General features: G+C 39.7%; 1 protein-coding gene across 4 annotated transcripts; it reads right to left on the reverse strand.

Annotated features, from left to right (window-relative positions):
* Positions 1–944: 944 nt before the first annotated feature.
* TOPBP1 (DNA topoisomerase II binding protein 1) lies at positions 945–23,558 on the reverse strand. 4 transcript variants are annotated; one of them, XM_048053012.2, is made up of 28 exons: positions 23,430–23,557; positions 23,227–23,314; positions 22,227–22,361; positions 21,507–21,650; positions 20,530–20,711; positions 20,208–20,401; positions 19,082–19,261; positions 18,219–18,388; positions 17,519–17,682; positions 16,748–16,995; positions 16,168–16,487; positions 15,196–15,368; positions 14,142–14,353; positions 13,705–14,003; positions 12,340–12,513; positions 11,526–11,635; positions 10,294–10,417; positions 9,768–9,917; positions 9,157–9,265; positions 8,390–8,582; positions 7,369–7,571; positions 6,148–6,311; positions 5,138–5,252; positions 4,454–4,617; positions 3,431–3,571; positions 2,207–2,296; positions 1,563–1,724; positions 945–1,183 (listed from the first exon to the last, which is right to left on the reverse strand). In XM_048053012.2, the coding sequence occupies exons 1-28, from the start codon at positions 23,516–23,518 to the stop codon at positions 1,040–1,042; spliced, it is 4,641 nt and encodes a 1,546-aa protein (XP_047908969.2). In that variant the 5' UTR covers positions 23,519–23,557; the 3' UTR covers positions 945–1,039. The 4 variants fall into 4 exon arrangements, 3 of the variants coding, with proteins under 3 accessions (XP_047908969.2, XP_047908967.2, XP_066848084.1); XM_048053010.2 differs by having other exon boundaries at positions 7,345–7,571; positions 23,430–23,556; XM_066991983.1 differs by lacking the exons at positions 945–1,183; positions 1,563–1,724; positions 2,207–2,296 and having other exon boundaries at positions 3,435–3,567; positions 4,450–4,617; positions 7,345–7,571.
* Between the last annotated feature and the right edge of the window lie 148 nt (positions 23,559–23,706).

Consider the following 23,706-nt stretch of genomic DNA (forward strand, 5'->3'; position numbering starts at 1 on the left):
GCTAGCGGTGCAGAGGCTTTCTATAATACCAGGGTATTCAGCAGCTAGAAAATAGAAGAATACAGCCCCCCCGACAACCCGCACCTTCACAACAATAAGAAGAGCGAAATGGACTTTGAGGCTGTTACGCACATTTCCCTGGGCACCTCTGCTGGTGCCCTGGCATGGGGAACGCGTGCTCTGCTGTTCAAACAGGCTGCAGCAATTCCAGCTGCTTCAATAAAGCTCTTCTGATTTAAAAAGCACGGATAAGCACCTTTACCCAGCCCAGCACGGTGCAACTGGCATACAGTACGTTCTCAGCAAACAGAGACCCAGACCCGACAGCTACTAAAAGGTCAAAGAACTTGTCAAACATTCTGCTTGTCTGACCAAGAACGTTTCCAGCAGCTGGAAACACCTTTGTTCTACCTCTGGTTCCTGCTGCAGACTCAAACCGGGAGCTCAGCCAGCCTTCAGCTCCTGTGAAGAAGAGTTCTATGTTTGCTTAACACAATCATGAGCATCCGGAATGGCAGAAACGCAGAAAATGTTTTATAGAAATAATTTATTATACCCACCATTAGTACCAAAATTTGTAAGCCCTTTTTTGGTCTGTTCCCCCCCCCCCCCCCCCCCGCTTTTTTTTGCCCCAAAAGAAACCATCAGGTTTTACATTTTTCCTCTTCTAAGTCCATTGCTACGTGCAAATGTAACAGCATTCTCATCGACTGCTGTTTTTCCCACAACACACAGATAAGAGGTGAACTAAGCACCTCACAAAGTATTTCTTAACTGCTATTACACAGTGGTGTCTCTAAACCAAATCCATAATAGTTATCATAACATTATGGAGACAAAATATTTTTTTGAAGAAGTTCTTGCAACAGTTTTGGATGGTACCAGTAACCAAAGCAATCTTTCCTATGAGCATTCCTGTAAACTTATTTTAATCTCAGGACAAATTAGAAGTGGTACTCCAAGCTTTTAATTTTCATGGTAAGAATGAAAAAATATAAATATGAATATAAAAGGTACAAGTTAAAAACACTGAATTTTCTCAGCGTATCCTGGATCGCTTGACTCTGCTCATTTCCCCCGGTGCTTTTCTTTTCTGGGATAATCCAGTCCCAAGTTCTTTGTTGTTCTGAACATAAGATTCAGCTTCTGGCAGGCAGTAAGACTCCATCGGGGGAGGTGGCTCCTTCAATAAAGGAAGGGAGAAAGAGAAGCGGCTTAGCTCAAGGAGAAGCTTCTGAGAAGAAAGAAACAGCTCATTTGTTTTCTAAGTTTTAGAGTAATAAAACGAACATTGCACACCTACATTTTGAATATTTTGCAAGCTCCTTACCCTGCAACAGATCTGACTGCCAGCACTGGAACAAGTCATGTTACAGCACGACTTGTTAAAATTTGCAGCCACGGATCGCAACACTCAGCACAGGCATTTGTGGCCATAACTGCTGGCAAAGAGGCTCGTTGCCAACACAGCAGCAGCCACGTCTGGAGGCTCCAAGTGACCTGGCTTGTTAGAGGTGAGGGGCCTGACCCGTCCCTCCTGAGAGCGCCCCGGGCGCGCACACCTGGATGAGGTAGTCGGCGATGTACTCTGGCTTCAAGCAGTTCACTCCCTGGGCTGCGGCCTCAGCTACGTTCACCCGGGAGTCGTCTGGCTTCAGCTTACTGAAGTCAGCAAAGAGATGAGTCGCTTCTTTGAAGAAAGTTGCAGAATGACCAGAAAACACCTACCAATTAAAACACAAAAGACAAAAACTTTTTTTTTTGTGTTTCCTCCCCAAGATGCATGCAGGTCATGACCTATAAATTCACAGTCACCAAGTTAAGTAGCAAACCAATGCGAAACTAAATACCATTTACCGTGCATCCTGTGCCATCGTGTGTGTACCTTTCAAGAAGGCTGATCCTCATTACCAGAGCCAGGGCCAGAAATTCTGTCCTCACTTCCCACCAGCACTGCTGACTCGTGTGACCTCAGACAAGCTATCCTGCCTGACTGCGTGCAACGTGGAGATGACAGCTTCCTTCCTCCCACCCTTCCACCATGTCTCAACTATCACGTCTCAGCAATTTGGGGTGAGTCCTCTAACTAACACACACAGTGCCCAGCACAACATTTAAGAAATGTTACTAATATCGTAAAAACAAAAGAGAGAAGAACGTCCTTATTTTTTCCAAAAACAAAGCTGAAACAAACAAAAATACATACTTTTGCTCCTCCTGACTGAAGAAGGCGTCGGAATCCTGCTTCCTTGGTCTGATCAACATTCAGGATCACTTTCCAGCCACTGAAGGCTCCCTAGATAAGAAACTCAATTTACTACAGAAGTACACACTTAGGGGATCCATAATTTATCTCTTTCAGGAATATCCATCAGATGAAGATTTTCTATCACCTGGTTTCGTCTTTCTTAAATATAAAAAGCAGGGAAAAAAAACCCAACACAACTATTACTAATAGCTGTCGAGCCAGCCCCACACACTCCAGCAGCTTGCCACCAAGCCCTTTCACCCACATAGCGAGAGGGGCAAACCAGCCTATTAAAAAAAGCACTTGGCAACGAGTATTTTTTCCAGAACAGACACTGATTTACAAGAACACATTTTAAGAAAAACAACTACTGAAAACAACATTTTTAACCTCTACTCTGTGCACTATATTATGTGCTCATTTATACTAAAAGCACCTGTGGCCAACGGGGTTTCCAAATAGGCAAGTGGCACAGAGGGTTTGTTACAAGCACTCGTTTTAAAAAGGTTATTATAAAATACATTCAAGTCAAGCGTTACGCTGATGCAACTGACACAGCAGCAGCATTTCTACCTTTCACTGAACACTTCAATTTCTGGTTTGAGAGAGTAGTTTAAAAGGTTTGTGGAGCTCAAGTCCCACTTTCAAAAATCTCTCTGAAATGCCGCGGAACTTGCACTGTAAAAATCACAGCAGGTGCTTTTGGAAAAGAGAAAACTCGTGCCTTGTTTGCAGTGCAGTAGAACACTCATTGCTAGAGCTATGGAAACGCTGTCCGGAGAGCTGTGTTCACCTACGTGGCACAGCACAGCATTTCTAACTGTCACTGCCAGTACCGGCTGTGGTTTCCTTTTAAGACCAAGTTGGGTCCCCAGTCAGAGCTCTGAAGCACAAACGACGGCACGTTGATGGCTGACGGACGTTTACGTACGTTAGTATGTATGTGTCTAGCTTTCCAAAAAAAGGAACGACGGCTCAGGAACAGATAAGGACCTAATATTAATATATTAGCACAAAAAGCTTTTTAAAAAACAAAATTACTTAACTAGGAATATATCCAGCTAAGCCATTTTGTTCTTAATGAGATGACAGATGAACTTTCTCTGCCAATGAAGTTCTGGTGACAACCACTGGCCTGGCCACCCACACTGTACAGCTTACACTCAACAAATATCTAAATACCTCAGCAGTACCAGTTTCTTGCCTTCCTTTATGAATTTTTTTCCTCCATCTCATGGCCGCGAGTGCTAGTTTCTTCTGGTTTACATTGATTCCAGACAAAACATTAAGTATGGAATTATTTCCCCACTCATAATCTTCTTCCTAGAACAATCACAAGCTTGAATTACAAAGTAGTCCTCCCAACTTTAGTATTTTTTTCCCCGATGGTGAAGAAAAACAAATAAAAAACAACAATGTCCAAAAAAAAAAATCCCAACCCACGGTAATTTTGTAGATCAATTTTATCTGGGAAAGTAGCATTAGTTTAAATTCGATATGGCTCTTAATGGCACATAAGTATCTTTTCCATGCATAAAAACTGCCCCCTGTTTTAAATCAACTCGTGTTTTCTCTGACATCAGTTCACACCATACACAACCAGATTCCTTTTGTGGCTATCAACAGTGGAATCCAATACAACTCACTATTCTGGACACCATCGGCTACATTCTTACAGTACCTTCCAAAAGAATTCAAGTTGGTTTTGATATGTAAAGATATGATCCAGTCCCAGGCACTGTTTAAGTTAGTCTGGACAATGTGAAAATACTGCCAGACAGGGGAGAACTGCGAATTGTTAGGGAGGTGAGGAGTTGGAAGAGAGTGTCCAAGGGGTTTAAGTACACGGTTATAGAGTTGGAATCTTCAAAACTTACATTCATTTATTGAAATAAATCAAGATTTAACTCCTGGTACAATGAGATCCACATGACCTCAGCTGGTACCAGTGAAAATTTACCAAAAGGTACTCAAGCTTCAATTTTCAGAAGTAATTATAAATATTTATTTTGTACTAGACCAGGACAAGTTTTTGTCTGGGACTAGTTTTCAGAGAAAAGCTTGCCAAATGTTTCTCAGACAAGGCTTGGGCACCCCAAATTGCTATTTGCCTTTCAGAGGTTAGGTCCTATCCCAGTAAGGTAAAACAAAACAAAACACATGAGAAGAAGTGCAACATATTAATTTCTCAGTAAGGTTACATGCCTGCACAAAGCGGCCAGCTCCTCGACACGCCTCCAGGTAGGAACGATGAAGCACCCACTTCCCAGCTGCCATCGAGGCCAGGAATTTTTCATTTCGAAGAGGATGGCCCACGATGATGTGTGTGCAACTTGGATCAAAGCACTGCTTCTCAAGTACTATTCCACCTTGGAATTGAGGAATGAATTTGATTCAAGTTATTTAAGGGTCAGGCTGTACCACGGAAAGGATCGCTCAAAGTGAGAATTGTATGAATTTAAATAAAAATACAGTTAACTCAAATTTACACGGATAACCACAATCTAAGCAACATGGGCAGAAGCTGCCAAAGAAGGAGAAGCAGGCAGAAAGAGGGGCTCTGATAAAAAGAAAGTGCCAATGTAACACAGACAGGAATGAGACACCAGAGGAGGGCAGATCCTAAACACCCCCAACAAGAAGAATGAGGCTGTTGTGGCGACAGCTAAAAGAAACAGCAATGGTTTTGTCTCCTGCAGTTTTATGGCAAAGCTGATCACTCACATAATAACAATATATTCAAGGAATTGCTCACAAGCACAGAAAACCATAAATCTGAGGCCTCAAATCTGATGAGTCATTAACAGAAGCCCTTTCTTTTTCCAGAGAGCCACAGCTGACCAGCTTACAGACACACACTATTCTGTGCATTTCCCAAGTATCTGGTACCTAATTCCTCAATCAGGTGGCAGTAATCAAATCTTTCTTGTGGATTAAGAGAAGACAGCTGAAATTTACGGTGTTTTTCTGGTTCTTCATCAGCCTTCTCATCTTCCGTGACGGCCTGAAAAAACAATAATAGATTTTGAAAATATGACAAAGACTATGCTGACAGCTGACTGTATCTCTGCCAACCACTCTGGGTTATTTTTGTATTTCCTTTTAGCCAGGAAAAGAAGAACCAAACCTGTCAATCACTTGACAAAAGCTGGATCTCATCAAATCGACATTAGGCTCCTGCTTAACATCCTCTTGGCTCCCCCTTTCTTCAGGGCACAACTGAACCGATCTGTCCTAAAAACTAATCCTTCATTCAGGTTCACTGGATGCCAAGTTGAACGCAGCCATCGCCCACCTATCGCACTGCTTCCTCCATTCAGGCTTTCTGCAACTTCCAGGTTCTTCATGCGTTTCCACCACAGCTCATTTAACAGGGCACTTCGTGCCTCTGATGCTCAAAGTCTGGCTGTCGTGACACATGGCAAGCAAAGAACTAAAGTCATTTTCCCAGCGCCTTCCAAGTTCACTATAACACACGGAATTTTTAAACCAGGTTTTCGGCAGGGGAGGGGGATGGACACAAGCCACATACTTGTTTTGTACTTCAGCATGAATTCCAGATACTACCAAGGAAACAAAGGCCTAACCTTTTTTCCGTCATCCTAACATGGCTGGAGGAGTTCCGGGTAACGCACACAGCCCACCTCAGCGTTCCACCAGCAACTATTTTGCTAACATAACAAAAAGTTTCATTTGTCTGGACAAGTGAGCTTTATGTATTCAAACAACCATCATTTGTTCAAAATCTTGGAGAAAGGGGGACATAAAGAGAACTGCACAGAAGTAATCCTCTACAAGATTTTAAATTCAGATATTCACAGTCAGGTTCAAATTTTCTTAAAGTATAGTTATATCTCTGAAAGCACCTGTCCTTATAAGCATTTCTTCATAAGACAAACCTTTTCTTTGGGCTGGGGTGCCACAGCAGGGTTAGCCAGGGGGAAAGCAATGCTGGGAGCCTGTGGAGTGGGGATCAGGTTATCTTTAATGGGTGTTTCAGGATCTCTATGTACAGGATTCTTTACACCTTCCATTAAATCTCCATCCTCACCCTCAGGAACAGCTGTGAAAGTAAAATATTGTTACATGACTTGTCTTTGGCTGAATATAACTATGGACAAAGTCAAAAAAAATAGTTATCCTAAATGGCCCAAACCCACCTGCTGCTACAACACGCACAGTTATATGACAACACAGCCTTTCTTAAAAGATGCTCTTCTTTATGCCACAAACCACTGATTGCAATATTGCAGACTCATGTCCCCAGATGCTTGTTTTGAAAAGAAAGCCTCAAAAGGCCTAATTTCCTTGGCTAAACTACATTGATTCAGTTAAAACAAAGATCAATTGACTGTATTTAGCTAATTTTCTTTAACCTCCTCCAGGACAGTGTCAGTTTTCAGGCAGCCTGTTACTGTAAGAAGAATCTCCACAAAGTAGATTGGGGCAAGGGGGGCGGCAGCAGGGAAAAAAATAAGTGATTGTACTCTCTCTCAAGGAGGCAGAAGTGGGAAGAAAGCAAACACACGTATGGTTTTTCACCTGTTTTGCTTTAGTCCTAGCAGTAGACTAAAGATTTCAAAACTTATAGGAGAGACATCTTGACTGAATCTTGACCTAATCATATTCATAAATGGCTCTGAGACACCTCTTTGGGGTGGCTCATGGGTATCATCATCCTGTATCCCCACTCTTCACCTACTATTATTTCCATGACAATTAAAAAGACTCTGCTACTAGCATTTCCATTTGCATTCCACTGTATCTACCTGACTTGTTACCTGGAAACCTGATGGGGTTCCAAATAAAAATACAAGAGAGATTTCCTAAAATTGATCCAGGCTATTTTTTAAACAAGTGCTGCCCTGGTGTTTGACCACAAATGGCAAATGGGTAGGAAAGCTTTTCTTTAAGAAACAGCAACATGTAACAGAGCTCAGAGATGTAAAATTGTATCTTAGTCATCAAGAAATACCAACAGTGCTCACTTTCCACTGTTCTTAAAGTAGAATCCAAACGCTGCCATATTTTAAAAGCCCCAGAGATCAGCCTGATGCATGGTACAAAGAAAAAGAAAATTTTATTTGTGATTTTACCTATACCAGCAATCTCTGAATCACCTATGGATCCTTTGAAGGCAGACTCATCCACGTTCTTATTGACGTCACTCTGAACTTGCTCTGGGTACTGGGAAGGACTGTTAGGCCACTGAAAGTTGCTGACAAGTCTCGCTCTCTCTTCCCTTGCAGTAGGATCGTCCCAGATGATCTGCTCACTCTGGGAAGGCTCTGTGTTTATATCCGTAAGTGCTTGACGGGACTGCCTGAGGTAAAAAGCATAGATACTTCAAATATTTGTTTGTTTTACAGAAGACTACCATCCTAGAAGGTAATGTGTTAGGATTACATCAACTGCAGCATCCAAATGGCTTTATTAGAAAGCATGGACAGAAAATGAGAAAGCTTCAATATAAAAACAACTCTGGCAGCCTAGCTTTGTGTGTCTAAGTGTCAGTGCAGCTGAAAAAAGTCAGCCAAAACATAAGTAGGAGATTTTTTTATTACATGTCATGCTGCTAAATTATTCCATAATCAGTGTACTTCACTCTTTACTGAACCTATTAATTTGCAAATAAATACCAAGCTAAATGGAATAATTTGCAAGGTTTCAATTAATCTCTCACTGTAGCTCAGCTCTGTTAGAGCTCAAATCCTATTCACTGTGATTTAGAGAGAAAAGAAAAAGAGGAGCAATATTCCTGCAAAGCGCTTCTGTGAGGAACTTCTATTTGTATATGACCTACGTACTGAAATACTGTGACACTGTTTTCTTAAAAAAAATATCTCTAAGAACATTAATCCGAAGAAAAAGAAATCAGCAAAATTCAATTCAAAACTAAAAAGCAATCATTCTACTATTGCTTGAAAAGTAAAACATACTCACTTACGGGTAATCTTAAGATTAATATAATATTCTGAGTCTGTCTAGCAGGTCTTGTTAAAGACGCTGAATTACAAGAGAATCAACTGAAGTACATCCGTAGAGAAAGACGTCTGAAAACCCTGCAGACCTATGTTTCAGTGACTGTCTGAGCATGAGTACGGAGGACAAAATAAGGTGCTTCAAAATGCAAATCAATACCTTAGAGCTTCCAAAACCCTACTGCGGCCATTTCGAATAGACCGCGTGCTATCGGGAGTAGCTGGAGAACCATCGAAACTGCTCCTCGAAAGGGATCCTCTTTGTCCTTGTGGTTTCACTATTGATGTGGCAGACATGATCTCCTGCAGCTGCCTCTGGAAGTTCTCCCTCATTTCTAGTGCTTGGGTCAAAACTTCAAGAGAATGAACAAAGCCCATAGGATCAGGGATGTTATATTGCAACAGGTGAGAAGTACAGAAATTCAAGTAAATTTCCCTCCCCCACAACAAGATGCAGACAATATATTAAGGAGGGAAAAAAGTATCTAGGAAAATGATGCATGCCCCAAGTCACCTATTTCTAGACACAAGCAGGAATTCCATTTGGATACCTTCTGAAATTGCTCACGTGACCTAGCTTACATCCACAATTCTCTTGTAACACATTTCTGTATATCACACAAAAATGTATAGTCTAAAATACTTATTTGTCACATTAAAATCAAACTTCAGTGTTTTAAAAACTAAGAAACAGCAACCAGGTTATTTTATTATGGATGATCACAATTTTCTTATGGCCCAATAAAATCTTTAAACCAGACAGCAAAGCATGTCCCTCATCTCCAGCAACAATGAGGGCTAGCTGTATTTGACTGGTATATAAATACGGTACCTAAAGCTTCCAGATCTTAACATTCAGCACTATAAAAAGCTTATACTGGCAGTTGACATTCTGCAACTATTTTGAAAGCAGGGATTTTTATTTACCTCCTTTGGATTCACTTGTTACAATTTGTTCTTCCCCTGTACAAACTGTTTCCTTTATTTGGTCAGTAGTGACATCATCCTCAGCATCATCTTCATCCACTGGAATAATCTAAAACCAATGAAGACAAGTAGAATTCTCAAACGCCAAAATTTTTGCTTTTTACCCTTGTTCAACACTTGCACAAATTCTGAAGATTAATAATCTTGCTTTAGAATAAGCTAAACTTTCTGCCACCACAATGACAGTACGACAGTGAACAACAGCATCAATGGCAACACCTGCTCTGCAGTCTAAACGTCTGCTAGGTTGAGTTTATGCCTTGAATCTCTTATTCATTTACAAGAGAAAGCAAAGAACAGACTACATTATTTCAAATTTGGAAAGCACATCTAACCCTGAAGTGTCTGGGTTTCCCTCCACCGCCTTAGAAGAGGATTACAAATGCAGGAAAAACCTGAAAGATCCTCTGCAGTAGCTACTATTAATTACTACCTAAACCTGATTCAGAGCACCACTAAGCATCAACTTTATTTACTTCATTAAACGTAACAATTAAGTGAACTGAATCCCCATGGTGTCATAGAACATGAATTTATATCACACACTATACCTCATTTTCTTCTGCTGGTTTTCCAGTTGATGGAAGCTTACCCGAGGAGGAAAGCCTGACATCCTGCACTGCACTGATGTCCAGACTCATTTTGGGATTGTAGGTGTGAGGAAAGAGAGATTCGGGAAGCCGTTTATATTCTTGGGCACTCTGTAACAACATCAGTTAACATATGAAAGATGAGAAACTGGTTGAAAAATAAGAGAAGTCCCACATCTAAGCATGGGAAAAGCATAACAAAAGCATCACTGAAAAAGTAGTTTTCACAAGAGAAAAATGTAGCTCTCATTCTGAGGAACATGTAGCAGAATTGGTGAATGGAAGAGAATTTCTTTTCCCCTCATGGAGAACAAGGTAAAAGTACACTGGTGAAAACTGTTCTATTTATAAATTCAAAGTGGAACAGAAAGCATCAATTCCTATGTATGTTCCATGTAAATTTAAACAGAAAAGCAATTGCCATCTAACTAGTTTTAAGCCTCCGTTTCCCTTTACTTTTAGTAAGGGAACAAAGCAAGTTCCATACCTCTAAAAGCCAGTGTTCCGAAACAATATGTATTCCCCGTTCTTTAACGGATCTATACTCCTTGTTGTTATCATTTTGCCCTCCCTTGTAGATGAAGTGTGTTACTGATTCATCAAAACACCACCTAGAAAGGAAAATGAAATGCAACTTGAGGATATAATTTGCTACCAGAAAGGATCAGAAACCAACCCCAGAAATTTTCCTGTCCTTTGCTCATGATAAAATACTATTTTGCTTATTTTGTTATGCCTAAATAAATAATGAGCTCACTTGGTTCACCAAAAAAAGACAGCAATGAGTTTCAGGATAGAACAGCTTCAGTTTCTTCTGAAAATATTCCTGAAGTAAACAAAAGTCAGTCTGAGAAAGGTATGAAAGAGGGTTTGTTTTTCTTGTTTTTCTTTTTATTTAAGTAAATGAACTTCCAAATCAGTTTCTAAAAAGAACGTATGACATAGTATTAGAGCTTTTCTCTTCACTGATGCACTGAGCTGCAATTGAAATGCTAATTCTTGAAGCTCAAAATAAATAATTTTATACTGATAAAAATTCCAAAGCTATTTCCATTAGAATATAAAAATATATGAATATTAATTATATCTACAATATATAATCATAATATATTGTATTATATTAATATATTATAATATAAAATGATATAAAATATACTAAATATTAATTTTAAGCTCCTACCAGATAAGGGCAATTTCATCATCCACATTGTGAATGAAAACTTTTAGAGAAGTCAGTAATAAAATACATAAACAGGGTTTAGCAAGACCAAAATTGTCTTAAATCACAGCAGTTATTTTGTAGTTCCTCTTAGTGACAACCTATTTTAGTTAAGCATGGCAAACTTTCTGTTCTTAGAAATGCCTACATCTGTAAAATAATTAGTTTTGAACCAAAGATCAGATTCAAAATCCAAAATATATATTTTAAACTAGTCAAAAGCTGAAAAACTTTCAGAGACTTTGGGAAAAAAAAAAAAAAGAGAACGAAAGAACATTTTCCTGTGCTTTTAGATCTCAGGACAGTCTTTCCAAGGCAGACTTATCAGGAACACAGAGACAGTAGAAAAAGATTGCAACAGAAATCATCTAAGATAGTGAAACCTAAAGTTCAGCTATAGCAAAAGGTCATGTAGATACGAAAATTATAATGCCAAGACTCATACTTATTAGAATTCCTAACAGTGCAGAAGCTTAGAAGCTGTTTACATCAGCTGATACCTGTACTCTGCGCCAAGAGAAGCTGCTACCGCATTCAGTTCACTTTGCTTCTTACTAAGCTTTTTACTAACACAGATAACAACATCAGCTAGAGGCTTGGGCTCTTCTTCCTGGTCAAGGAGGAGAAAAAAACAGAGTCATGTTTAGAAGGTTTCTGTATCAATAACAACAATATTTAAATATTTAGTGTAATATGTGATAACATATACACTAACAAGAAAGATAAACATATTTTTTCTGTATTTGCTACTCCCAATCCCCATGGTCAAGAGAGCACTACTATCATTCCAAACACTAGGAATCCAAAGACAAAAGATTTACTCCCAGCCAGCCTCCCCAAACCATATTGTTCTCCTTTCATCACAGACTGAGCACTTCCAGTTCAATGAAATTAGGGAATTATCAAACCTGATGCCACAACATATTTCACTGTATCGGAATGAAAAAGAGCAAAATAAAGAACTACAAAATAGTAAGTGACAGCCTTCCCTTGTTGAACACCATTAGCTTTCTTGCCCCTCCTTTTACTGTGTACTCCCATGGTAAGTAGTACAAGCATTTTTCTCCTGCTCCTTTTTCTGTTTTCTCTCATTAGGGGAGATTAGAACAGAACTCTGAACTTTAGTCCAAAACAGAGCATTTGATCATCTGGAGCCTAGGAATTCAAGTGTGATAAAATCCTCCTACCCTACTATTACCAAAATTAAATTGGTACAGATTTATACACCATGCTACTTAGCAACTACTTAGTACTTGGGTAGTGTACAGGCAGAGGAAAAAGATTTGAAATTCTTTGCCTTCTAGCATTTCCTACCGCTTCTGGCTGTGCAGCCTTCAACTGAGGGCTGGCAGTAAAAGCTTCTGTATTCCGTGTGCTGTTTGCCAGTGCCAATTTCAAGTTCCTGCCAATGACTTCAGAGAGAGGTGTGCTCAGCTTCCTGCTTTTTTGACCAAGACCTCCTGGAGTTTCCAAAGCCGCCAGAGCATCCTACCAAAAAAGGAAGTAACCGACTGACTTTCATAAACACATTACAACCAATAATTTCACTCAAGTGCAAATTTCATAAATATAGTAGTAAGATCTCATACTCATAAACCAGGACCACGTACTACAGTAGTAGTAAGCAAGTGCATATAGAGTACCATTGCACAAAAACAGTACAAAATATGCAGACTCTAAGATTAGGATTAAGTAAAACAGAAAGATTAGTGATCTCCTTTTTCATTGCTATCAATAAAAACTGCCTTTAATGGAAAAACCAGCAGCCAAACCCAGGTATTCTTAATCCCAAGCCAATGCTTTAATTTACTAACATTCGTATGCAACTTCTTGGCTAAGGGAGGTATGTGACTCCCCCTGAACTTTTAAAACACCAAGCTCTTTTTTTCTATACGAAGAATTTTAACCTAAGGTATCTTGCTTTTGAAAGTTATCAATGTAGTAAACTATTAGATTTCAAAAAGCAGAGTAGTAGTTCATGAAACAGAATTAACTCAGAAGAACATTGGATAATTCCAGTTTTGTAATGTTTTGTTCTGTTGGGGGAGGGGTGTGTGCATGCATAAAACCCCAACAACTTTGCAGGAATTCAGTGAATTCACCTTTTACTGAAGGCCTTGAAGACAAAAACAAACCTGAAGACTTCCCAAGAGCACTCAGCTCACTCAAGAGTTATTCCAGCACAGACACTCCCAAGTGTCAGAGGCTTCTTTGTTTTGTTTTAAGGCTAGTAGTTTTTCATGGTTTTCAGAACGAGACAAGGAACCCGAAGACCCAGTCCATTTTTCTACTTGCAGTAACAGCTTTATAGCCATTATATTGATACTTTTTACCATAATAATTTCAAAGTAACATTTCATCACTGAACAAGTAACCATTTTTCAGTATCTGGAGGAAAACATGCTGTGAGATGTAGAACACATAAGATGCAATAGGCACAAAGGAGCTTTGTTAAGAACATTACAACATCTACTACACAATAGATTTTATCCACAGGTCATTAACTAGAAATGCATGTAAATAAATAACGCCATTTTTCCTCACTTTATTCAAAATGGAAGGGCTGCATGCGAACAGCTTAAAGAGGCCCAAGATCAAGTTTCTGTTTTCTTTTTAAGTTTATGCATATTTTTTACCCTACTGGCTCTACTGACTTAAAAAACTTGCAAAGAACATTACCTTTACATCAAAAGAAGGCTTGAATAACTTGTCTTTGGAAAGGAACTTTGATGGTGTGTCAAGGTGTAAAGACGGTTCTTTTTGTGGCAGTCCCCCTTGTGCATGAGGGCTTGTGGTCTTCCCAATGTGATGAGAGATCACAGCTTGGAAAGCTTTACTCTGGAACCTGTTGATATCAAGAGGGGTCACAGGTGCTTTTTTTCCAGCTTCAAGCAGATAAGTAGGTCGTTCTGGAGAATCAGGAGATTTAATAGTTGCCGGTGTCTTGTCGTTAAGTTGAGTAACGGAACTCTCCTTATCTTTAAAAGAAACAAAGCAAACACAAACATGCAATCTGATTTTTCTTTCAAACACAGATCTCATATACATTTCTTTAAATAGCAACTTCATTCACCTAACCTTTCTTCCCATACTCCCTTAGCTTGCTAATAACCAACCTTCAGCATCTGCATTTTCAACCAAGAACTTGCTCTCATCTGCTCTCTTTCCTGTCCTTGCAGACTGCAAAAGCCAAGCTACGGTGACTGCAGGCAAATTCCATTTCTTTGCAGCCTCGTACTTGGAACCATTCGGCTCTTTCGCCACGAGATGTGTGCTGGCGAACATCCCCTTTTTTGCATTGGCTTTTCGCACAAAGAATTCCTGGACTCTAAAATTAGATTAATAAAACATTTCTTTAGTCATAACAAGGTTAACCTAGGGAAAGTTTATAGTACTGTAAAACACATTCAAGCAAGTGAAGGGGAACCAGTAGAATTACCTAAGGCCATCCACTTAGCATGTACACTTCATGTAATGGGCCTAAGATTTTTCTGCAAGATTAACAGGATAGGCTGGATTCCCTTCTGGAGCCGAAAAACATCGTTTCCAAATGAACCACAGTTTTCATATTACAATTTTTCCTCTATCATGAAGGACCCAATTTTGCAAGACAGAAGGACTGAGAACTCACCAGCAAACACTTCAGTTCAAACAGACTACGAATCAGATCAAATGATATTCTGTTATGAGAATATACATTTTTGCCACTCCCAGACTGAAAATGGTTTTGTTAATGCTTCTCAAAGCTCCTGATGGACTGTAAGCAAGTAATTCACCATTCTAAGAAACGATGCACTGTCACTGGTTATGAGGCTGGACCAGATATTACTGAAGAAGAGGAACAACAGGCTGCTCCTGGACTCTGAAGAGCAATTCAGAAGGCCCAATACCCAAAAAACTGTCCTTTTTGTCAGCAAATATGAGAAACATGAGACTCAGGGGATTCTGATAGAAATTAGTCTCTGTGAAAATAGACTAAACTTCTCTAAAGGAGAGGGAAATAAAGAACTGCATATTAATGCCTCATAGCTTCAGCAATGTAAATTAACAGAGTCCGAAAGAGCTTTACACCGTAATTTTTTAGCCCTATAAAAGAAGAAATTAAATGTATGAAGGATTTCATCACATTGGCTGCCTAAGAACAGGAAGTAGCAGTAACAGGAGACATACCTTGCTCCTAGCAGTCCTGCCAGATAAGCTAGAGAATCTCTCTCTGCACCAGTGAACTGGCTAAAAGAAAGAACACAGTCCACCAAGGGAGTAACTCCTTCCATTACTGGGACTGGTGTGAAAAGTGGATTGGACTGAGGATCTAAAAGGACCTGCTCTTCCACACATGTTACCTTAAAAAAAAAAAAAAAAAAAAAGATGATTGAGATAAAAATGCAAATCAAGCCAAATAGATAGCAAACAGCAATATCTCAGGAACTGTACAATAGCATTTATGGACTCAGTAACAAGCAAACCTGCTTCCATTCTTGTGCTTGAGACAAATTATTTCACAAGCTATCATTCTCTTCTAGATAATTTTAGTTTTGCCAGGTTTGACTAACTTAGACATTTTTCAGAACTTTTCAGTTACTACTCTTCCAACTCTGGAGACTCCCTTGAAGTAATTCAACATGATCTGATGGTCTGCATAGATTCACTTCAGTTATCTAGTAGTAAAAACTACTAACAGCAGCTAGTCTAGATCATGTGCTCCCTCTTGGTAAATGGATTTAATGTTTTTTTGACCTTGAGTTATAACGATGACTTGCTCTCTGCCACATCAGAAAGCTGTGGAAATCATGTAACAAGAAACAGTAAGCACAAAGATATCAAATGAAACCATTATTAGTCAACATTTCATCTACAAATTCATTATTTAGAGAAAATACTGGTAGAATCTCATACGTAAAGCCTTTGAGTTGTGACAACAAACTCTTATTTAGCAAAACTGCAGAAAACAAAATCAAACAAGTGAAAGATACCTTAAATATGCAAAGGCGTTAAAGCCTTTTATTTAGCACATTTCCAATATCATAAGGCCAATTTCTCAGTTCCTTATTTGCATTAAGCCATCAGTAACTCTGCTTTCTGACAAGACTTATTTCTAATACATTCTGCTCAATCACTGAACTGAAAAGTTAACTCCCTTACCAGCCACGTATTGGTGACAACATCACCAACGGTTGACTTCACAGAACATCCCAATAAAGGCACCACAGCATAGTCTGCAATGGTTCTGCTTTGCGGTGGCACAATTTTCCCAGCATTCTCCTTTATAATATCTGCAATGCAGGACTCATCTTCTTCACCAAAACCCAGAAGAAGAAATCTCTTTCTGGCAAATAAGCCTCCTTCAACCAGTGCAGAAGGCTCTCCCAAAGAACCATTACAGACAGAAGAATTATTCTCTTCTTGAACAGTCACATGAGTAACATCATTAAAGCTACCAGATGTAAGTTTCTCAGCTTCAGCTGGAAGAGAAAAAAAGAAAAAGTTGTTTGACAGGAACACCAAAGGTGATTCAATGGCTTCACAGAGAAGTAGTAGCATTCTGCTGTCTTCCATCAGGTTTAAATTATAAAATGCTCCATATGGTCCTGTTTAAATTTCATTTTTAAAATACAATACAGAAGTTAACACACTAGATGCAACTAGATTTTTAAAAAGTAAATGCTGCAAAACTCAAATTCGACTCACAAGCTGTCTATGGCGTGCTGGGCCTAGAACCTACCTAACGCAGAATCATTATTTAGATATTGAGACAAGAAGTCATCTTCCGCAGCTCGCCGGTGCTTTATAACATTCACAGTTTCTTTCTTCAAAAGACTGTTGTTTTTGGGAAAAATTGACTTCACGCCAGGTTGCTCCAAAATCGGATTCTCTAACGGCTGGTAGTTGAGAGGGATATATTGCCCCACTGGACACAGATAACCTTTAGTAAATGACTCCAGCAACCACTTTGCTGTCACTACATGAGGCCTATAAAATAAAGTGTTATACAAATAAGTTACAGCAGGTTTCGAAACCGTGATTTTTCTTTCCCACTCTGCAAACCACTGGTGTGTATACACACACATACATATATGCATCTGAAGTCTGTAACTCCAATACTAAGCAAGTATTGTGCACCTTACAGACCTTAAGGGTTCTTAATTCTCCCAGTCTGCGAACAGAGAGCTTCGTACTTACTCTCCTACAATGTAAATTTTATCTGCCCACTGCTGGGTTGCCAAATCCTTCTTCCTCAATATATTAATACATCAATGCCTCTTTTTCACCAATAAGAATGCTTGTTTTCTATTTACTGAGGTTACCCATGGCTATCCAAAACATAGCATATTCAAGAGCACATGAGGATGTCGTTGTGAATACCAGTTGTGATTCTTCCTAAACAGTTGTCTTAAACAAGGCTTTCAAAGCGATACGTATTTTCTTGTTTACAAGGCGGTGGGATAAAGAAAACAAGGAAGAAACAGACAATAGGCAATGTAATTATAAGAACCTGTGAAGTGTCTTGTCCAAGAAGTGTTTCAGTTCATTATTATTTTCCCCCAGAATGACATGGGTAACATCTTCATTAAGCTGATCAAATCGAACACCACCACCGCAGTTAATAAGCCTTCTCATCTTGTCCAACTTCCTGCCGCTGAAGCCACATAGATAGATCTACAACGAGAACACAGAAACAAAAAAAGGCCTTTGACAAAAGACCAAAAAAAAAGGAAAAAAAATTGTGGTAGGATTTTTTTTGTATAATTTGTTACAACTGCTGTAGAACATAAGTGGTACAGTTTCTGAGAAGCGGCAAAAAAGAAATTAAGCAGTAACTGGAGCAGTAATCTTTACATGCTATTTTAGCAAAGTTTGGTTATTTACTAATGGAATGAACCTCCAGCCTAAAGTTAAATATGGAAGTTGTATAACAAAAAAAATTTAAATCAAGAAACACTGTACACCAGTTCTAGAACCTGATCACTACAGTATTTAAATACATATGTCTATAAATATGTATATATTTAATACAATTAATTTATTTCATATACACATGACATGCAAGCTACAGTGTACGGACACAAAATAAACATGGCATTCGTGGCTGATAAAAAGAAAACATCTACTCTAGCAGAACTGTCAGCACCTCAGCGTAGTTTGCTTCCACAGAGTAACACCGAACATTTCAAAACACAGATTGTTAAACATACTCGACAGCCATCTAATAAATCTTCAGGGGCTTGAAAAGAACTTATGTCCAAGTTTTCCAGCTCATCAGGAGGAGGATCCAGTCTGCTGCTCATAGCAGAACTACAAGCAGTTTCATTAACACCGCTCAAATTGATATTGGAAATGTGGCTGACGTCCGAAAAGTTATGAGCTTTAGTAGAAATAAAAGAAGATGCATTAGTTTTCGCTCCTCTCTTTCCACTATTTAACTGAACAAAATATGAAACTGACATGTATGATTTTGTTGTGCTAAAAGGAAATGTGAAGTCTAAAAAAGGAAATGTGAAGTCTAAAAAAGGAAACAAAGTCTAAAAAAAGGGAAAAAAGGAAAAATATAAAATAAAAAAATATATAAAAATAAAGGAAAAATAAAGGAAAAAAAGAAATATAAAGTCTAAAAGGAAATATGAAGTCTAAAAGTAACAGGCTAAGTAAAAAAAAAAAAAACACAAATACTTGAAAATCAGCATTTGTTTTCCCTCTAAGGCTGTTCTAAGGTTTAATTCATAACTGACACTTGATTTAAATTACAAGTGTTGGAACAGTCCTGTTGATTTATTTTTTTGTAGGACAGAGTTACACACCGTTGATTCTTAAGCAGACAGGTACACCTAATTCAAATTGACTGTTTAAACAATTATTCACTTTTAAGTCTACAGATGTTGGAATATACAATGTATATAAAAGTAATCTGTTGTGTTTTAAGGATAAACAAAGCAGAAACCAAACCTTCCAAACATTATCATTGCAAAAGTAGGCAGCATCCTACTAATTCAAAACCGTTCTTCCTTCTGACTACTATAAATATTTCCTACTTTAATGCATCTTAAAAAGTCTTACTTACTGTCAGGTTTGCTGGCATGACTCGTAGGCGTTGAGGTACTGGGGGTGTTACTTAATTTTGATCTGCCTTCTATTTTATACATTGTCTCATCCTGACAGAAACCTTTCTCAATACTGTCAGAAAACCACTGCACGGACACACAATGCACATTCCATTTTTTGGCACATTCATACTTCTGACCTTTCAAATTTAAATAAAAGAAAAAGACACAAGTTATTAACAAACCAATGCTTCCAAGAGTGATTGCTGAAAGACGGATTGACATTAAAATTTTAAAACTCAAATAAGTGATTTCAAGGTGCAAGCTGTGTTACCTTGAACTCATCTCATGAGCTATTTACTCTCCTTTATTTAAAGTTGGAGAAAAACAAAACAAAACAAAAACCTCTCATTGATGCTAGTCATGGGTACAGCATCACAGGGCACCATCCTACAACTTTAAGCAGCCAAGCCTGAAGAAGCCCTCTGCAGCCCTTTAGTCCCAGGTTCCACCACTCACAACACTGCTAACAGTATGTCATCTTGCCAGACACTTGACAAAACCCACCTACAAGATGTTTTCAGTAACACTGCTGTAACAACTGCAAAAAAAGAAGCTGTAAACTGCAGACAGCACCTGCACATACAAATACAAAGAAATCAGACATAACTGTCTTGTCTCCAAATTCTCATTCTACTAGGCTATGAAATAAGCAGCTTCTCATTCTTCTCACAACAAAACGACAAACAAGAGGGAAGGAAGGATCTTCACACAGTGTCCAGAAGGTACAAACAATAGTTAAAAATAATGAATCCACAATCTAATTTCAATCAGTGTATAAATTAAGTCCCATCCTACTCTCCCCAAAAACTTAAGTTTTTTTTTTTTTATTCTTCCCTTCCCTCTAGGATTCTCCCCTTCCCTTCCATTCAGTTCTCTCAGGGTCTCTGTTTTCTTCTTTTGTTCTCCTTTTGTATGCCTTCAGAGCGAAGCCAGTGTTCCTGTGTTACTTTTCTCATCAACACTATTCCCCTGTACAGAAGCAGTAAGACTACCACTGAAGCAGACACAGAATGTTTAAACTCTTATGCATATTTACACTACTTCAATTCAAAAAGGGAAAATAATATTTTCTCTAGGTTCTACCTTTTGGCTCTTGAACTATGAGGTGAGTACATTCATTCATCTTGAGCTGTCCCGTGTACTGCCCGCCATGTTCAGCCGTGAGGCGCTGGACTTCCTTGCGGTCCAAGCTACTTAAGCCAGTTACACAAATTGTACAGCCAAGAAATATAGGACAAGCGTAGTCTTCCATGTTAACATCGGTGTATCTCATCATGCTAAAGGAGTGAAAAGGAGAAAAAAAACATTTTTTCATCCAAGTAAAATTAATTGGTAAAAGAAAGAAGTGTGTTTCACCTTAAGAATTACCAGTCCTCAGCACAAAGTATGTTTTTGTTTGTTTTACCTTTGCTGAGATTTATCCCACAGTGTCTTAACCCAAGAGGGAAGCAGAATAGGTTTTTTCAGAGATGCAGCTACTAAGTATTTCTTGCTGCCAACTTCTCCAGCTATAAGATGAGTTACTGACACGTTGAGGTCTCTGTACACACGTCCGCCCATCATCTGCACATATTTATGAACTTCTTCCTGAGTGAGGAAAAAAAGAAATAAAGAAAATCACCAAGAAATAAAAAAAAAAGGAACTTACATCACACTCAGGTTTGCCTTAAAAACAAATTTCAGTTCTGTGTGGTTTCTCCTAACAAAAAACTCACAATGTATACGCATAAAGAAGCGATCAAAAATATCAAATATAAATTCAGTTTTACTTACATTTATGTAAGATGAATATATAATACATATCCTTAATAAAGATGTTACAATCATACCGTATCAGGAAAAAAAAATTGTACTGATGCTTGTTCTTTTAGGTAGCATAAATTAGAAAGAGATGTTGGAATAATTAAAAGAAAACATTTAAGATAAACTATGTACACCACAGCTGGCTGAATGCTTAATGTTTACCACGTAGTTTGAGAAACCAAAAATACAGCATGTTGTCTGTAGCATGCTAGCTGGAGACAAACTAGCAAGCTAAGTGACCTACCTCTTCAGCTAATAAAATTCTCCAAACATACGTTTACTCCCATGTTAGTGATGTCTTACACTTTTATATAATACTATCCATGTACATGCATAGATACACCACTGCATACATATTTGTACACTACATACTTACGGGAAGACATCCTCTTTCTCCATAGAATTATACAATTCTTTACATAAACTATACTCTACAAACTATAGAAAGACTAGACACGTATACACACAGGCACAGTTACACTTGGTATATATACTGTGACTGATGCCTTAGTAATAAGCCATCTGAAACAAATGTCACAGAAAAGTCAGCTAAACAATCCATCATGTATAACGCATTACCCTAACATCTTTTTCAAGGCTGGTACAGGATATTGTTACGTCAGCCATGGTCATGTTGTACACAGGATACTCCGCTCTTGGGACACACCGCTGGGACTGCATACAGTACAGGACCACCTGTGGTCCAACAATTCTACAGCCAAGCTGCAATGAAATAACAAGAACAGAAAATGAGGAAAATGAGCAGAAGGTACACTGGTGCAGGGAAGGTTTTCTTTGTCCCTGAATCCTGAGGGACAAAACAAGGCCCTTGCCTGTCCTCCTCTAGCATCACCAGATAGGTGACAGTTCTGCTTCACTTTCTGCTGGGGATTTTCAGTACAATCCTCTTAGGTTTTCTGGCCTTGATAAAAGCAACGAATGCTACATCTAGCATGTCACAGAATTCCAGATAGTCTGTCTTTGTCTGCTGGACAATTCCTCGCAGGTCACACAAACTCATGTTACTTAGAAGACAGAAAGAGAGAGCCAGCTCACTGACTCCAGCAGAACCAGAACGAATCATACTATTTATTTTTCCACTTGCTTCAAGATAATCCTTATCTGCTCACCTTCTTCGTCCCTAAATACAGCATGCAGTGAAGTTTTAAAGTTTTTACTGTGAATACTGAATACTACTACATTTAGTGCGAGAAGAAAGAACATGCAGAGTATAAGCATGGCCATGAGTGCTCCTAGAAAAGACATAAGCTGATATAAGCAAGTTGATGGGTAGCATACCTTTTTGAGATGATTGAAAACATCGCCTCTAAAAGGATCACAAATATAAAGGGATTTATCATTTTCTTTTATGTTGAGTGCTGTTTCTTCTTCAAGGATCTGGAGATGTTCTTCTGACTGAAATTCTTTTATAGACTGCAGGAAAACAGTTCATATAACTACATGTATTTAATTGACAAACCACAGCTAGTTAATCCTGTGGAAGCTATAAAAGCACATCTACCTGAAACAGCTCACAAAGAAGCTACCCTGGCAAGAGTATACTGGCAGAACAGGGAGCTAAAATATCAAATGGGTCCTCAACACCCCCCAACTTTCCACAATCGTCAGACTTAAACATTCAACATACAAACTTTCAGGACATGAGCTTGTCATACAGCACCTTCAGCTCCCTCCAACCTCCCAAGGTGGAAAAAACAAGAACAAAAGCACACTATTCTCATTAAGACTTTAGGAGCCTGGATGAGTGACCAGCATCCAGACCTTCCTGGTCTACATGTCACTTCACTAAATGTCTACAGGCTTTGAATCACAGAATGGCTCAGGTTGTAAAGGACCTTAATTAAAGACCACCTAACTCCAACCCCCCTGTCATAGGCAGGGATGCCACCTGCTGCACAGGGTTGGCCAAGGCCCCATCCAGCCTGGCCTTGAGCACCTCCAGGGATGGAGCATCCACAACTTCTCTGGGCAGCTTGTCCCAGTGCCTCACCACCCTTACAGTAAAGAATTTCCTCCTAATGTCTAGTCTAAATCTATCCTCTTTCAGTTTTAAGTCCATTCCCCCTTGTCCTATCATTATGTCCTATCATCACCCCCAAACGTGAATGCTCAATTTCTCATTGAAATGAGATTTAGCTGTTGTTCAAGGAGCGATCTGCCCCACAAAATTAAAGCAGCCCCGTTACAGACACAGCTTTACCTCCAGACCCACACCGCACACCTCAGCCCGCCCCGGAGCCACCTAACCGGCCCTGAGGGGGCCGCCCAGGCCACTTACCTCGAGAGCTTTCCAAAAGCACCCCGAGCTGCCGGGAGACCTGACGAACCTCACGCAGAACGGCTCCTTGCCTCCTGTCATCCTCCACCTGAGCACCAAGACCCGGTGAGACCCCCGGCTGCCCCCTCACCTCACCCCCGCACCCCTCGGACCCTCCCCTCCCCTCCCCTCCCCTCACGCCCCAGCCCCGGCCCCTCACGCACCCGCCGCCGGCGGGAAAGCGGCGGCCTCGCACTGCGCAGGCGCGGGGGAGGAGCCGGGGGGGGGGCGAGGGTCGCCCCGCTGCCGTCATGGCAGGGCGGGCGGGACGCGCGCAGCCGTGTGGGGAGTAACGGCCGCGCTAGCGCCGCCCTGGGGCGGGGTGTCCCTCCTCTCCCGTCACACAGTCACGGGATGGCCGGGGTGGGGAGGGAGCTCTGGAGATCGTCCAGTCCAACCCCAGTGCCGAGCAGGGTCACCTAGAGCACTCTGTGCAGGATG

Source organism: Anser cygnoides, chromosome 2 (assembly GCF_040182565.1).
Source record: "Anser cygnoides isolate HZ-2024a breed goose chromosome 2, Taihu_goose_T2T_genome, whole genome shotgun sequence".
NCBI classification, from domain to species: domain Eukaryota; kingdom Metazoa; phylum Chordata; class Aves; order Anseriformes; family Anatidae; genus Anser; species Anser cygnoides.